We start from the raw sequence: 13,610 nt of genomic DNA, 5'->3' as shown, positions 1-13,610 counted from the left end.
TGCTCTACAAATTGGGAGGAGGTTCTACAATAGGGTCATGTTCTTTCTCCTTCATCATCTCGCTTCCTCCAGCTTCTTGTCTAGTTCCAGCGGATTGCCCGTATAAGCTCTGTCACTGAAGCTTTTAGGGTCAATCTTGCCCCACAGTGATTCAAGCTTCCCAATGGGCTCGTAAGTATCCCAAGGTCGAGTGTCTATGGTGAGGACTAGATTGGAGGTCATGCGATGATTGCACTGTTTGGATTGAGCGTGTGCCTTGGCGCCACCATCCCGATGCGCCATAAAGAGAAACTCTATAAACTGAGAATCGTTCCTGTCCGAACCCTGACCAAACAAATCCCCAAAGATCCCAAGAATATGGGAGCCTAAATGAGCTTTATTAAAATCTAAAAATATTCGATAAAAATTCTAATTCTAAATATGAAGATTAAAAAAACGAAACATTCTAAAATGTAAATAATAAGATGTCATCTTTAATATTGGGATTCTTATTTGACAATTATACATCTAAAATAATATATATCTTAACGTGAAATAAAATAAGTTATTACTAGTAATAATTTTAAAAAATTATTTGGATAATATGACATATCCAAACCCAAGCACTTAACTAACTCATATATTTAGTATAAAAGGAAAATAAAAGGATTAAAAACACATGGTAGCCATTAAAGGTTTTCAAAATGTCTCATTCTAGTCATTTCATCTTGATCCTCTTGATTTAGGATGGGACAAGATGATTCCAAGACAGGACAAAATGGGTAACAAGACGGGATAGGACACGAGACCGGGTCGTCCCTCGGTATTTTCCTTTTTTAAATAAAAAAAATTGGCTTGTTAAATTACTAATAAATTGTTTTTTTTGTTTTAAGGCCAATCATGAACCTCAAGCCCGCTTTATTTCAAAATGACTCCAAAGCCCACAAGCCCAAATATTGCAAGTAACGCTCCAGCAACTGGCCAATTTCCTGTTTGTGTTTGTCTCTCGATTACCCGTCATTACCAATTCATAGCAACCAAATAATTGCAATTTATATATGAACCATGCAACAAGTTCAAACAATAACTTTGCTTTGTTTTTTTTTCAAGTATTTATATGTTAGCATGGATTGTTGACAATTAGATACAAATTTCGTCTGTTTTCTCCAATTTCTTCTCATAATGTTATCTTCTATAATCTGACAAAATATTTTGGAAAAAAATATAGATTAAATGTAACAGTTAGAAAAGAAAGCAAGATAATTAATATAATTATAGAACCCAAAAATGGTGATATATGTGTTTAGTTTCCTCTGAAGTAATATATGCATATAGATCATAACTGAATGCCCACTTATATAAAAAGTGTCAAGCGACTACTCAAATGGATATGTCTTAGCTTTTAACATAATCCTACTTAATGTTTTGCAAGGAATGCCATATTAAACTTTGAAACTTCTCTATCTCCACTGCTCAATGCTTTTTAATCCTTATTCGTCTTAATCGACGGCCATAGCAAGGCAAATCGGTAATTTTAAAAACATCCTAATTTGATTGGAAAAGAAAAACCTTTAGACTCAGGTTAAAAGTATTCCCAAATGCCAACCCGTAGATTAAAAACCCTTGAGCGTTAAGACAGGTACTTTATTATTATTAGTAATATATTTTTTTTATTCTTATATAAAATAACGAATATTATCATTATCAATAAAATTATTTATATTTGTAGTTTTCTTATTCCAGATATTCTTACTAACACTTGCTTTCACTGTTCATATGGGGGTTAAATTGTCCAAATAAAAAAATTAACACTCACTTTGACTACTATCATGATTTATTATAAATTACATATTATATAGGGACAATATTGATTAGCACCAGTTTCCTGAAAAAGTAAAGAGCACCTTTAATTGCTACAGAAGTTTATGACGTGTTACATAGGGAGCCGGTTTACATTCCTCCATCCTCCTTATTAGAGCAGGGGCCTAAACCTGAGAATGTCGTATAGCCCGTTCTTTCCCCAGTCGGATCCATACAAGGATAAAATGAATTGCTCGTCCTCAGCCGGGAAACGAGAAGCGCGGGAAAAATGCCATAGATAGGTCCACCCACCCTCCCGGTTTCAGGAGATAGACGCAACGAAAATAGCAATTTATTGAACTTTCTTGCAAAATAAATCGAACTTACAGAGAGAACATAAATAAACGACTAAAAGTCAATGGGAAGCAAATGCGCAAATATATAACTACCAGTCATCCAGATGTGTATTTTAAGTGGCATCTACAAATATTAGCATGATAAGTTCTCACGCAAGTCAAAAGAAAGAACCGCCAATTGTACGCGGTAGATTTACCAAGAAAATTCTGAAGTAGACCAACTACTGAACCACAAGTCAGGCCAAAAAACAGAGAACTACTACAAGAATAGCACCCTCTCTGTCACTAACCTTCATCAGCAGCTTCCTTGACATCAACGGTGAAGTTATATTCCTGATCACAGCCCATGTAAGAGTCACACATCAAGTAAATAGTGTAGGATTTCTTTCCAGCTTCAGAGGGAGCAGCAAAATCCAGTTTTGCTTTCAACTTCCGTTGAAGGGAAACCCTTTTAATAGCAAGCAACAAGTTATTCTTAGTATCACCAACAACAAGCCACCATCCCTCCTCCTTCGCTTTGGGATACCTGGGAGCATCAACAGGTCCTACTTCAGTCCTCCCCTCAAGATCACGTTCAAGAGTCACTAGGACTGTTACATCCTCCCCAGCCCGCACAGAGTCACTTTCCAGTACCTCGTATGACATATCGATGTTAGGGAAACGATTGCAAAACTGTGCAATATCTGACAGCTGCGATTCAGACATCTGCAATAGTTCACACCTCTCGTCATCCTCCATCTCCACTAAATCAAACACCGATTCAATTTTCTTAGGGTGCTCCAGGCATCTCTTAGCAAGCTCCTTTGTGAAGTGAGGAAGCTGTAGAAGCATGGAATCAGTATTCCACAGTCCCTGTGTCACCATTTGACTAACTTCCATAGTAAGAAGAGCCAGGCTCAGCCATCCATTGCTTGAGATCACATCAACCATTGCTTGGAGCAGCCTATTTGCAGAAAGAAGCACTTCACGCTGGTCCAATGCAAGGTTCCCACCTATAGGCTGCCTGGAGAAGTGGGCCTGAAGCAAAGCATTGGCTTTGATGTGGGGGTCGGTAACTTTAGGGTTGTCAAAAGAAAACCTCTGGTGATTAATCAACCTACGAACCACCTCTTCCTCCCCAGGTCGTATTGGAATCTGAGCATACTCTGAGGCAGAGGATAAAACCTCCAACAGGCCTTTCATCCTCGTTTTAGATGTCAGAGAAGAAGAAAACCGTTCAATAGTTGTGTAACTGATGTAATAATATGATGCTATCATCCCAAGATTGAGGGGAGAAAGGTCCATGTCATCCTCAATTGCAACACATTTGCTCGCTTCTAAGTCACTCAATGTATTTTCCACAAGCTCTGAGAGGTGATCAGAAAGATGCCTGTGACTAACTCCTTGTAGATTGTAATAGTTGGGATTTTGCGTCAGCCTCCTGTACATAAAAGTCCATGTAAGATAATCAACAGCATCTTGCTTGTTCTCAATAATTCCAGCAACTATTTCAGCATTCAAGTTATCATGCAAGAAGTGATGCAGATGGCTTTCAACAGGGAATGCTTCATACAAGAACTTCTTGTAGTACTCCTTTCGAGGTGCATGACACAGTATGACACATTTTCCTGAGTTGTCAATCAGAGGCCTACTGGCATGACCCATCATTTGCAGAAGATCAGTGACAGGGTAATCTGACTGTGCATTTTCCCGTCCATCATAGAATTGTGTACCCATCACGACTACCAAATGGGCTGATAATGTCACTCCCCAACACAATGAGCTGCTCAAAACACAGACCTGAATCCACCCAGCTTCAAATAGCTGCGTTACAACTTCACGATCAATGTTGCTTAAGCCCTCATGCAAGTATCCCACTCCTTGCCGTAAAGTGACTTTCAACATCTCATCTTTAATCCCATCAAGGAAAGGTTCAAGCTCCACTGGAGCCCGCAATAAGAAGGGCTTCTCTCCACTGTCTGCATTAGAGTATGTCATCAGATCCACAGCTGTAAGACGCACATGCTTCCTTGTAGGTACAAAAACAAGAGCAGGTTTCCCATTCTTGGCATGTTGAACAATTGCAGTATAAGTCGGTTTGGTCATTGCCTGCATCCTTGCCTCAAAATTAGCAATATCTATCCCCTGAATATGTATTTCCAAAGGCACAGGACGAACACCAGGGGGGAAATTAAAAAGACCATGAGATGTAGCTCCAATCCATTCTCCCAGATCCTTTGCATTTGCAAGAGACGTAGACAAAGCAACAATACGGATCTTGTTTTCAACTTGACTGGCAATATATCTCATCCTGGAGACAATCACCTCCAAAATAGGACCTCCCTGACCCCCAATTAAGTGGAGCTCATCGATTATGAAGAGACTAACTTGCTGAATATGTTTCCGTTGTTTCCAGCGGCGGGACAAAGCATCCCATTTCTCTGGGGTACTGATGATAATATGACCTTTCTCAAGAAGTTTCAAGTCAGTTGCTGTTTCTCCTGTCAACTCAACCACCCGCAAATTAAGACCATCTTTAAATTTCCTCACCCAATCACGACAGCGCTCCTTTGCAAGAGCTTCAATTGGTGCAATATAAACAACACGCATGACGCTATCCGGTCCCTTTTGAAGATTTCTCAAAATAGCAAATTCAGCACATATAGTCTTTCCACTCCCTGTTGGAGCAGCAACTAGGACATTGTCATCAGAATTATACAGAACTGTGAATACTTGTGTCTGGACAGGATTAAAATGCTTAAAATCCTGATAGATAGCTTCATATGATGAATTTCGCAAGGCAGAAACTGGCAGCGGCTGCAGATCCAATAACTCAGTTGGTGGCGGATACTTTTCAGGCAAGATGAGGTGCCTGAAAGAAACAGGCAAAACGGTTTGCGAACCAAGCCATCTATCAGAGACAACACGAATAAAGTATTGAGGTGGAAGTGGTTCATAAATTGGCACTGTGAAATTGAGTGTGTGGTCCTCATCAATATACTGTTTCTTTAGCATAAAATACTCATGATGAAGAATATATTCCCCATCGTTATCCTCCACAATCACCCAGAATGGCTCAACATATCCATGAATTCGGTCCTCCCACATAAAATCTGGAGTTATCATGAGCTCAACCCTCAAAACTGTGCGTGTAATTGGCTGAACATGTGCTGCAAGATTCAATTTTGGAAACTGATGGATAAATTTATGAAGAGTCCTTCCCATCTTTGGTGCTCGAATGAGCTCACCAATTTCCTGTGATGACAGGTCATAATACCTTTCCCAAGATAAATCTTTCTTCTCCAACTTCATCAATATATCATTGGGGATTCCATTAAATTGACGAAGAGGTGTTTGAACACTCCACATCCTCTTGTTTACCATCTTGCACAAGTTTAAAGCCTTCTCAGCTAGCTGTGCCCAACCTCGTTTCAAGACAATCTCAAAAAGTGCTCTCATAAGCCGGCCGGCACTCTGAAAGAAAGAACAAAACACAGATGAATTAACGAACATACATGCATGATGGCCAATACACAAAGGACAAGATGATTAAGTTAATCCACTGAGAGAGTTAGAGATACGCTGCATCAACCCTCAATTTCAAATTTTTAACTAAATGTTAAGGGAACAAAGTTTCACCTGAGTTATAAAAACCATATCAGATGTCAGAGAGAGCCCTTCAAGCTTTAACTGGGAAATGTATGCTTGCAGCAAAACATTAATCTTAGCACTAGGCTCTTCCAGGCTTTCCTTGATGGGAATGGGAACACGATCCAACAGTTTTGCCAGTTCCATCTTCTCATCCTGCCTAACAGTTACATATTTAAATTCTTCACTCAGCGAAAACAATCGGCAAAGCTCTATATCACCCATTGTAGGTTTCAAATGCTCATTATATGTGGATATTGTTCCATGAGTTATATAATAATAACTTGCAATGCGCCCCAAGTCTGTGACCTGGAAATATCCACTTTTCCTGTCATACTTGACCAAATTATTTTTATCCAAGATGGTTGCAGCTGAATGAATCTGCAGAAATTCAATAAGATAGATCACTATCAGCCGCAATGAGGATGAAAAACGACTTTATGAGCATTATTAGCATGCACCATGCGTATGTACTTTTTTTTTTTGGGGGGGGGGGGGGGGAGGTGGTGAGGACTAGTTATTGAAATCACACAATTTGAATCACAGGATTTGTGTGATTTCCAATAAAGACAGCACTCATGATATCTGGAAAGTATCCAAGCCGTGACTGACCTGGGCCATGCACAGCCCACTTGAGGAAATATTTCTCCTGACTTCTAATTATTTAATCTACCGTCCATAGTAGGCAGAGTACACCATTTTTAGCATAGGGAGATCTTCACGTATCTCATTTTGAAACCAAAAACTTCTAACATCTCACATCTCACATCAATTTCTAGAAAACTTAAGACTTAGCAGAACATGATAGTAGGTCATATGATATCATCGAACATGCACGTTAAGCATGCACCACGACTTTGAAATATAATATTAGATTATATTTAGTCCTGGAAAAAATGAATTCAAGCAATTTGAGTGCCCGCAATTTTAAACAACTTATCATTTTATTCTCAGTTACTGGCATTGCTATTGCACTAAAACAACCCAAAAAATTGCAGACAAATTTGTCTTATCCAAATAATAATGAGCACTGATAAGCAAAGAGTACGGAAGAACTTACCAGATCAGCCCTCCTTTCCTCCAGTGTTATATCTCTTGTGAGAATATCAGGAGCCAAACCATAGAGTGAAGGATTTCGGATCATACGTACATACAAATAAGTGTATCCAATCCAATTACATGCTTCTCTAGCATTTTGAACAGTGCCAAGAACAATTTCTGCATTCAACTGATCAGCCAACTTAGACACAAACTGGCTTTCAATAGGGAGTTGCTGGTTCATGAGGGATAGATAATATTGCAATTCACTGTGGCCAGTGATGATTATTCCCTCTCCATATGAGTCATACTGGGGCCTCCCAGCACGACCCAGCATCTGCATCACATCAAGAGGACTGAGTTCAGTCCAGGCGCCCTTTTCTGGATTGTAGATCTGTGTCCCTTTAATAATCACCGAATGGGCAGGGAGATTCACACCCCACGCAAGAGTTGCAGTAGAAACTAGAACTTGTACGTGTCCATCAGCAAAGAGATCCTCAACCAGCTGGCGGTCAGTCCTAGTCATACCAGCATGATGAATTGCAAATCCATATGGAAGAAGATCTTTAAGATCATTGCTCTTCACAAGATCAGTATGAGTATGGAGAATCTCCCGGCTAGCACTATCTTCTTTAAGAAACCTACCAAGCGTATCATTTGCAAGCGCAGTATCCCGGATAGCACGAGCTGTCTTGGCAGTTTCTTTCCTTGAATGGACAAATATGAGAACCTGATGCTTTCCGGCTACAGCCATTACTTTCTCATAACAGATATCATTCATCAACTGGAATCTCTGAAGAGGCTTCTTTACTGTAATTCCAATGTATTGTTGAGAAAGCGGGACAGGTCTATAACTGTTATCAAAATAGAACAACCCTTTCTTGAGGTCAACACGTAAAAACAAAGCCACATCTTCATAGTTGGGAAGAGTAGCAGACAATCCCACCAGTCGAATATGTTCCTTTGTTGTTTCAATCTGCCTTACAGTTCTAGCAACAATACTTTCAAGAACAGGTCCTCGATTATCATGAAGAAGATGAATTTCATCAATGATAAGAAGTTTTACAAGTTGCGTGTATGTGCGATCACCAGACTTTCGGGTAATTATATCCCACTTCTCTGGGGTTGTGACAATAATTTGGGTTTCTTCTATCTGTTGGCGGGTCAATGTCTGGTCTCCACTGAGCTCTCTAACTTTGACATCATAATCCTGCAAACGATTAGACAAATTTCCAACCACTTCTGCAACAAGGGCTTTCATAGGTGCGACATAGACAATTTTATAATCATTATGGTTAAATGAACCATCAGAATTTCTGTGCAGTGCAATCTGCTGAAGTATAGTGAGAACAGCAACATTAGTCTTCCCAGCCCCTGTTGGAGCGCAGAGAAGAATATTGTCTGGATTAAAGAGGGCAGTCTCATAAACCTTACTCTGCACCCTGTTCAACTGGGTCATTCCTTTAAATGCTGGTTGTGCCCAATCAGGCATGGCAGATATCTTAATAAATTTCTCATTAGAGTCAATTGGCTTAGCCTTCAATGCTGGTACATGAATTTCTTCATATCCCTTGCTGAGATGCCTATAAGACCCGTCTGGAAGGTCACACTTCTTTTTTGCCATAAAAAAACCACCTTGATCAAAAGCAAGGCTATCCAGGTCAAGCAGTTGGCGCTGACCTTTTAACCAGCCACTCTCAGCATCCCTATCAGCAAGCCCCCTCCTCCCTATGTCCCCATCTCCAGTGATCTCATCCTTTAATCGGCGTGCTTCTTCTCTTATACTTTTTTCCAAGTTCTTTTGCCTCTCCTTTGCAGTCGCCCTTGTAGCATGCAACTGCTCCACTATTGAGGCCAACTCAGGACCTAATCCCATCATTTCCTCCTCAATTTTCTTCCTCTCATCTTGGTCTTCTGCCCTCGCCAAACGAGTACACCACACAATCTTCAGCCGGTTGCGCAGTAGGAACTTGACAAGGCTGAATTTGTCAAACTGAAGATGGACTAACAGCTTAGTTTCCACTTCCCTATCATCACCTTCAGCCAGTATCTTAAGCACCTCTTCTGCAAGTTTCTGGCATTGCTGCGGATCAATCTGCTGCTCAAAAGCTTGAGATATTTTTCTTTGAAGCCAATAAGCATCAATGTCCTGAACATTGAGACTCATCCCCTCATTTGCTTCCTGCATATCATCATCGTCTATACCGCCACCCATTTGCATAGCCCCGGCCCCATTTGGTTCCACAACATCATCATCATCCTCTTCCTCCTCTTGCACCATATCAAGATCACTCTCCTCCTCCTCTTCCTCATTCTCCTCAAACTCAACCGCAACACCCACATCATCATCTAGGGCATCGTCACCATTAGCTGTAGCAGACCCGGGAGCATCACCTCCCTCTTGATAATCGGTGATGAGCCTACCAATGGATACAAGCTGATCAAATATAGGGTTGGGGATAGGGTTCAGCAGCTTCTCGATCTCCTTCTTCTTATCGGGGTTTTTAATGGTCTCGTTCTTCAGTACACCCAAAATTTCATCAGCAGCACCACTAACTATACTCAGTGGCTGCCCACCCAACTGTTGTTGAATGACACTAAGCATAGCCTCATACGCAGCTCTAGTTTCCTTCGTTTTCGGTTGGTAAACGCCTTCCTCTGTGGAAGTCAGGACACTTTCTTCTTGAAGTCGGCGTCTCTTGCTCTGCAAATTGGGAGGAGGTTCTGCAAGAGGGTCGCGTTCTTTCTTCTTTTTCTTCGCTTTCTCCAACTTCTCGTCTAGTTCCGGCGGCCTGCCCCTATAAGCTCTGTCACCGAAGCTTTTAGGGTCAATCTTGCCCCATAACGATTCGGGCTCCCCAGTGGGTTCATGAGTGTCCCGTGGTCGAGAGTCCGTGGTGAGGACTAGACTCGAGTTCGCCCTATATTCATACTGCTTGAATCGAGCGTGTGCCTCGGCACCACCACCCAGATGCGCCATGTTTTGATATCGAAGAGAAACTCAGAAGACCTTCAAGCCTTTGCTTACCACTGCATCTCGAAGAAAAGAAAACCTAATTCAAAATTCTCACATGAGTTAGATTATAATCGAATCCGCCAGAACGATGAGGAATGAAAAAGAATCCGCCAGAACCCAAAACCCTAAGATAAGCACAAAACGGGATGATAAAAAATTACTATTTACTTACCAATGAATATAAGTAATAAAAATATCGCTGAGGAGAGACCCAACGTTAAAGACCCTCTAAAATGCGCCCAGAGAAGGACGAAGAAATAATGAGCTAGTGGCTAACGCTCGCAACCATATAAGTTTCAAGTTTGCACCGCCTTCCTCCGACTTTACTGTACACTCGCCAGCGTCGACGCCCCTGAACCCTAGAGTCGGTTCGGGCACACGTGGGATTGGAAGATTGAAGGAAAAAACATGTATATACGCAATATATGGGATCAGCTTACTCTCACGCTGCTCTGGTAATATTTACATGTAAGTTCCCATATATTTCACGTTAAAAAAAAAAAAAAAACTTTAAACAGTATTAATTTTTAAAAAATATAATAATTTTTAAATTTTATTAATATTTAATATATGCATTTTTTAAGAATGATCACCTCTCCTATGATAAATAAAAGACAAAACAATATATTTATATTAAAAATTTGATGAGGTAACTTACAAATAGGGAAAAAATTCTATTTTTATTTTATAAATAAAATCAAAAGAGTGAATGATAATCCTATCATCTTAAGATAAGAAAAAAAATAAATGGTAAATTTTAACTTCATAATCTGATCATTTAAAAAATTCTCTTTTTCTCAAATCAGCACAGTATTTGAGAAAAAAAAAAACCAGACTTTTCAGGACATAGGTGATAATAGAAGAAGAGTTGTGCTAATTTGGTCCTTTCCCATGATTTCCCAGTTTTTATTTTTAAATTTTTAAATATTATAATACTCCTCCGGTCCTAATTATAAGACCCAATTGACTTATTTGAGGAGATTAAGGAAGTAAGTTAAGTTGGTTATTTATAATAAATAAGTATTGTTATTCCTAAAATATCCTTGCTAATTAAGTATATTGGCTAAAACTATCATTATTAGAAGGATTATCTTGAAAAAAATGCATAAATATAAGAGAAAAAATAGATTGGGTCTTATAATTAGGACCAAATAAAAAGTTAAATTGGGTCTTATAATAAGGACCGGAGGAGTACATATTTTCGTATTCTACCTAATTACTTTTCCTGACCTATCATGATAAATTTCTAAAGTAATAATCGGAAATTTAAATTTTTCATGCCAAATGTTCTCGAACCTTACTGAGTGTATGAATGGAAAATCGGGAGAATAAAACAGGGGCCATAAATAATCGACCAAATTCTCTTACCGGGCCACCCCATTTAACCTATCCCATGAATAATAATAAAAGATTGAACATGGGATTTCTAGTGACCGCCTCATAAAATTCCTTTTTTAGAGATGTTATTGCAATATCCACTTCTCCCTAGTCTTTTTCTCCTTCCTTCCTCTGACCCATACCTCATCTCTCCTCTGTTTCCCCACCTCCATGCTCCATCTCCAATCCAGCACTCAAGAAGTGAGCAACCCGATACACTGGTATTATCTCAGTCCTTAATCCAATTTTATTTTCCCTTATTTGTTTTCAAATGTTCTTTCTACTCATTCTAATGGAGATTTCATTCTTCTGTTTCCTTCATGCTTGCAGATCGATATCTAATCTAATTCGGATTTAGCTGAAGTCGGAGAGGCTGCTTATTGATAATCACCATCGACGAACAAGTATCCCAAGTGTTTGACTCTCGCCGTAATGGTATTTCTTATCTTGTCGTATTAGATTTGACCTCCCACCCTCTCTGCATCCAGTGTTTCCGATTCATTTTCATGCTAAAATGTTAATCTTTTATGGTTCCGATTCAGGTGAGCCCAATAGGTAACTTTGAGAAGAACGATATGGTGCCTTCGTGGTTGAAACCAATGCTTAGAGCAGACTACTTCGTTCCCTGTTCAATCCATGGCGATTCGAACAAGAGCGAGTGCAACATGTTCTGTTTGGATTGTATGGGAAACGCCCTCTGTTCTTACTGTCTGATTCATCACCGAGATCACCGTGTCGTGCAGGTTTGGCTTAGACCTAGCTCAAGCAATTATTAGTGTTTTTTTTTTTTTTTTAATCAGAAGGGTTTGAACCTGGACCTATTTTGTTTCTCTGTATGTTTTGAATCACTGAAAATTAATGATGATTGTTGGAATAACCGACCTATGCGTGTAGATAAGGAGGTCCTCCTACCATAACGTGGTGAGGGTGAACGAGATTCAGAAGTACATAGACATTTCGTGTGTCCAAACTTACATTATCAACAGCGCCAAGATCGTATTTCTCAATGAGAGGCCACAGCCAAGGCCTGGAAAGGGGGTCACTAATACTTGCGAGATTTGTGGAAGAAGCCTCCTCGACTCTTTCAGATTTTGTTCCTTGGGTTGTAAGGTGATTCTTCTTTTAATCCCAATTGTTTCCTTGCTTGCTAAAATCAGATGAAATATGTGTGTGTGATTCTTGGTGTGGCAGCTCGGAGCAATGAAGCAGGGTCGCTCAGAACTCACATTTGCGCTGAGGGACAAGAACAGGGACATATTGGAGTCGGATGAATCTTCAACTCCTAAGAAGATTCGAAGAAATCATGTTTTCAGCCGCTTGATCACGGATGATCCAACCATTTTTTACAACCATGGCAAGGACAGGTACTCAGCTTCTGAAGAAGACGAAGGCAATGGTAGCATCTCTCCGGCCACACCTCCTATTTATAACCATCGTAATGCCAGGAGAAGAAAAGGCATACCCCACAGGGCCCCATTCTAAATAAAACCAAACAGAAACTAGAAGATGATGATGACGACGGCGATGATGAATGTGGATAGGTATAGTGTTCTGTTTCATATGCTGTTAGATAGGTTAGTGCCCAGAAGAATCATCATCAATAATCAATAATCAATAATCTGTGTTGTCTTAAAGAAATAGGAATGGGATAATACAGATTCAGGGAAAATAGATAAGATTACAGCAGTGTCCTAGTTTCTTGTATATATGCTAGAAACATGGTTTTGTTAAATCCGATCATTGTACAGGGGACAGCATACTTAGTTCTCAAAATTAGCAATGTGGGAAGAAGTAGCATTTCTGTTGTAAAATTACAGGTTAATTAATGAACATATATTGTTTGTGTACTTAAGGTGTTTGAAACTGAAGTGCCTTTTTATCAGAACAGTAATGGGTTTTTGCTTGAGCTAATCGGGCATATAGTCTTGCTCTTCCTTTTTGAACGTCGTGCGGGAAGCATCAACCATAACGAGAATCTTTCCGTTCCACGAAAAGGGATCGGATTCACTTTTTACATGTTTGTTTAAAACGTTTAGATTCTGATCAGTGTTCCCCAAAAAATATTCGGGAGACTATCCATCCTCCGTCGAGATATCTTATATCCCCAGCATAATTCCGCAAAAAATTAATAAAAATAAAAATAGAAGCCTCATGAGATATTCAATTTAGATTTTTTTTTTTGAACTTTTGGGTATGGGTTGTTATGTGATAACTGAGAATTTAAAAAAAAAAAATCAAAGGGATGTTTAGGAAGTGGAAGGAAAAAATAAATGGATGACGGAGGAAAGAGGGGGGGTGGTGGGGATGAGCCCAGATAAGAACACACGTCAACGCAATGGAAAGGGTAGACGACAAAGGAGAGGTTGTTGTCGTAATAATCGTTTTCATCTTTTTGTGTGTATGAAAAAGTTTGTTAA

At 39.6% G+C, this 13,610-nt stretch overlaps 2 protein-coding genes across 2 annotated transcripts; one reads left to right on the top strand and one right to left on the bottom strand.

Annotated features, from left to right (window-relative positions):
* Nucleotides 1-2,124: 2,124 nt before the first annotated feature.
* Nucleotides 2,125-10,191, bottom strand: LOC114740615 (DExH-box ATP-dependent RNA helicase DExH12). Its single transcript, XM_028928796.1, has 4 exons — nucleotides 9,989-10,191; nucleotides 6,823-9,853; nucleotides 5,754-6,143; nucleotides 2,125-5,588 (listed from the first exon to the last, which is right to left on the bottom strand). The coding sequence occupies exons 2-4, from the start codon at nucleotides 9,778-9,780 to the stop codon at nucleotides 2,421-2,423; spliced, it is 6,516 nt and encodes a 2,171-aa protein (XP_028784629.1). The 5' UTR covers nucleotides 9,781-9,853; nucleotides 9,989-10,191; the 3' UTR covers nucleotides 2,125-2,420.
* A 1,084-nt stretch (nucleotides 10,192-11,275) lies between these two features.
* On the top strand, nucleotides 11,276-13,074 carry LOC114740616 (uncharacterized). The gene is made up of 5 exons (XM_028928798.1): nucleotides 11,276-11,414; nucleotides 11,524-11,628; nucleotides 11,736-11,936; nucleotides 12,088-12,303; nucleotides 12,385-13,074. The coding sequence occupies exons 2-5, from the start codon at nucleotides 11,626-11,628 to the stop codon at nucleotides 12,673-12,675; spliced, it is 711 nt and encodes a 236-aa protein (XP_028784631.1). The 5' UTR covers nucleotides 11,276-11,414; nucleotides 11,524-11,625; the 3' UTR covers nucleotides 12,676-13,074.
* The last annotated feature ends 536 nt before the right edge of the window (nucleotides 13,075-13,610 follow it).

Source organism: Neltuma alba, unplaced genomic scaffold (assembly GCF_004799145.2).
Source record: "Neltuma alba isolate B1F8T4 unplaced genomic scaffold, ASM479914v2 tig00003186_pilon, whole genome shotgun sequence".
In the NCBI taxonomy this organism is placed as follows: domain Eukaryota; kingdom Viridiplantae; phylum Streptophyta; class Magnoliopsida; order Fabales; family Fabaceae; genus Neltuma; species Neltuma alba.
The sequence above is the reverse complement of the archived record's forward strand: the minus strand, read 5'-3'. Positions and strand labels throughout refer to the sequence as shown.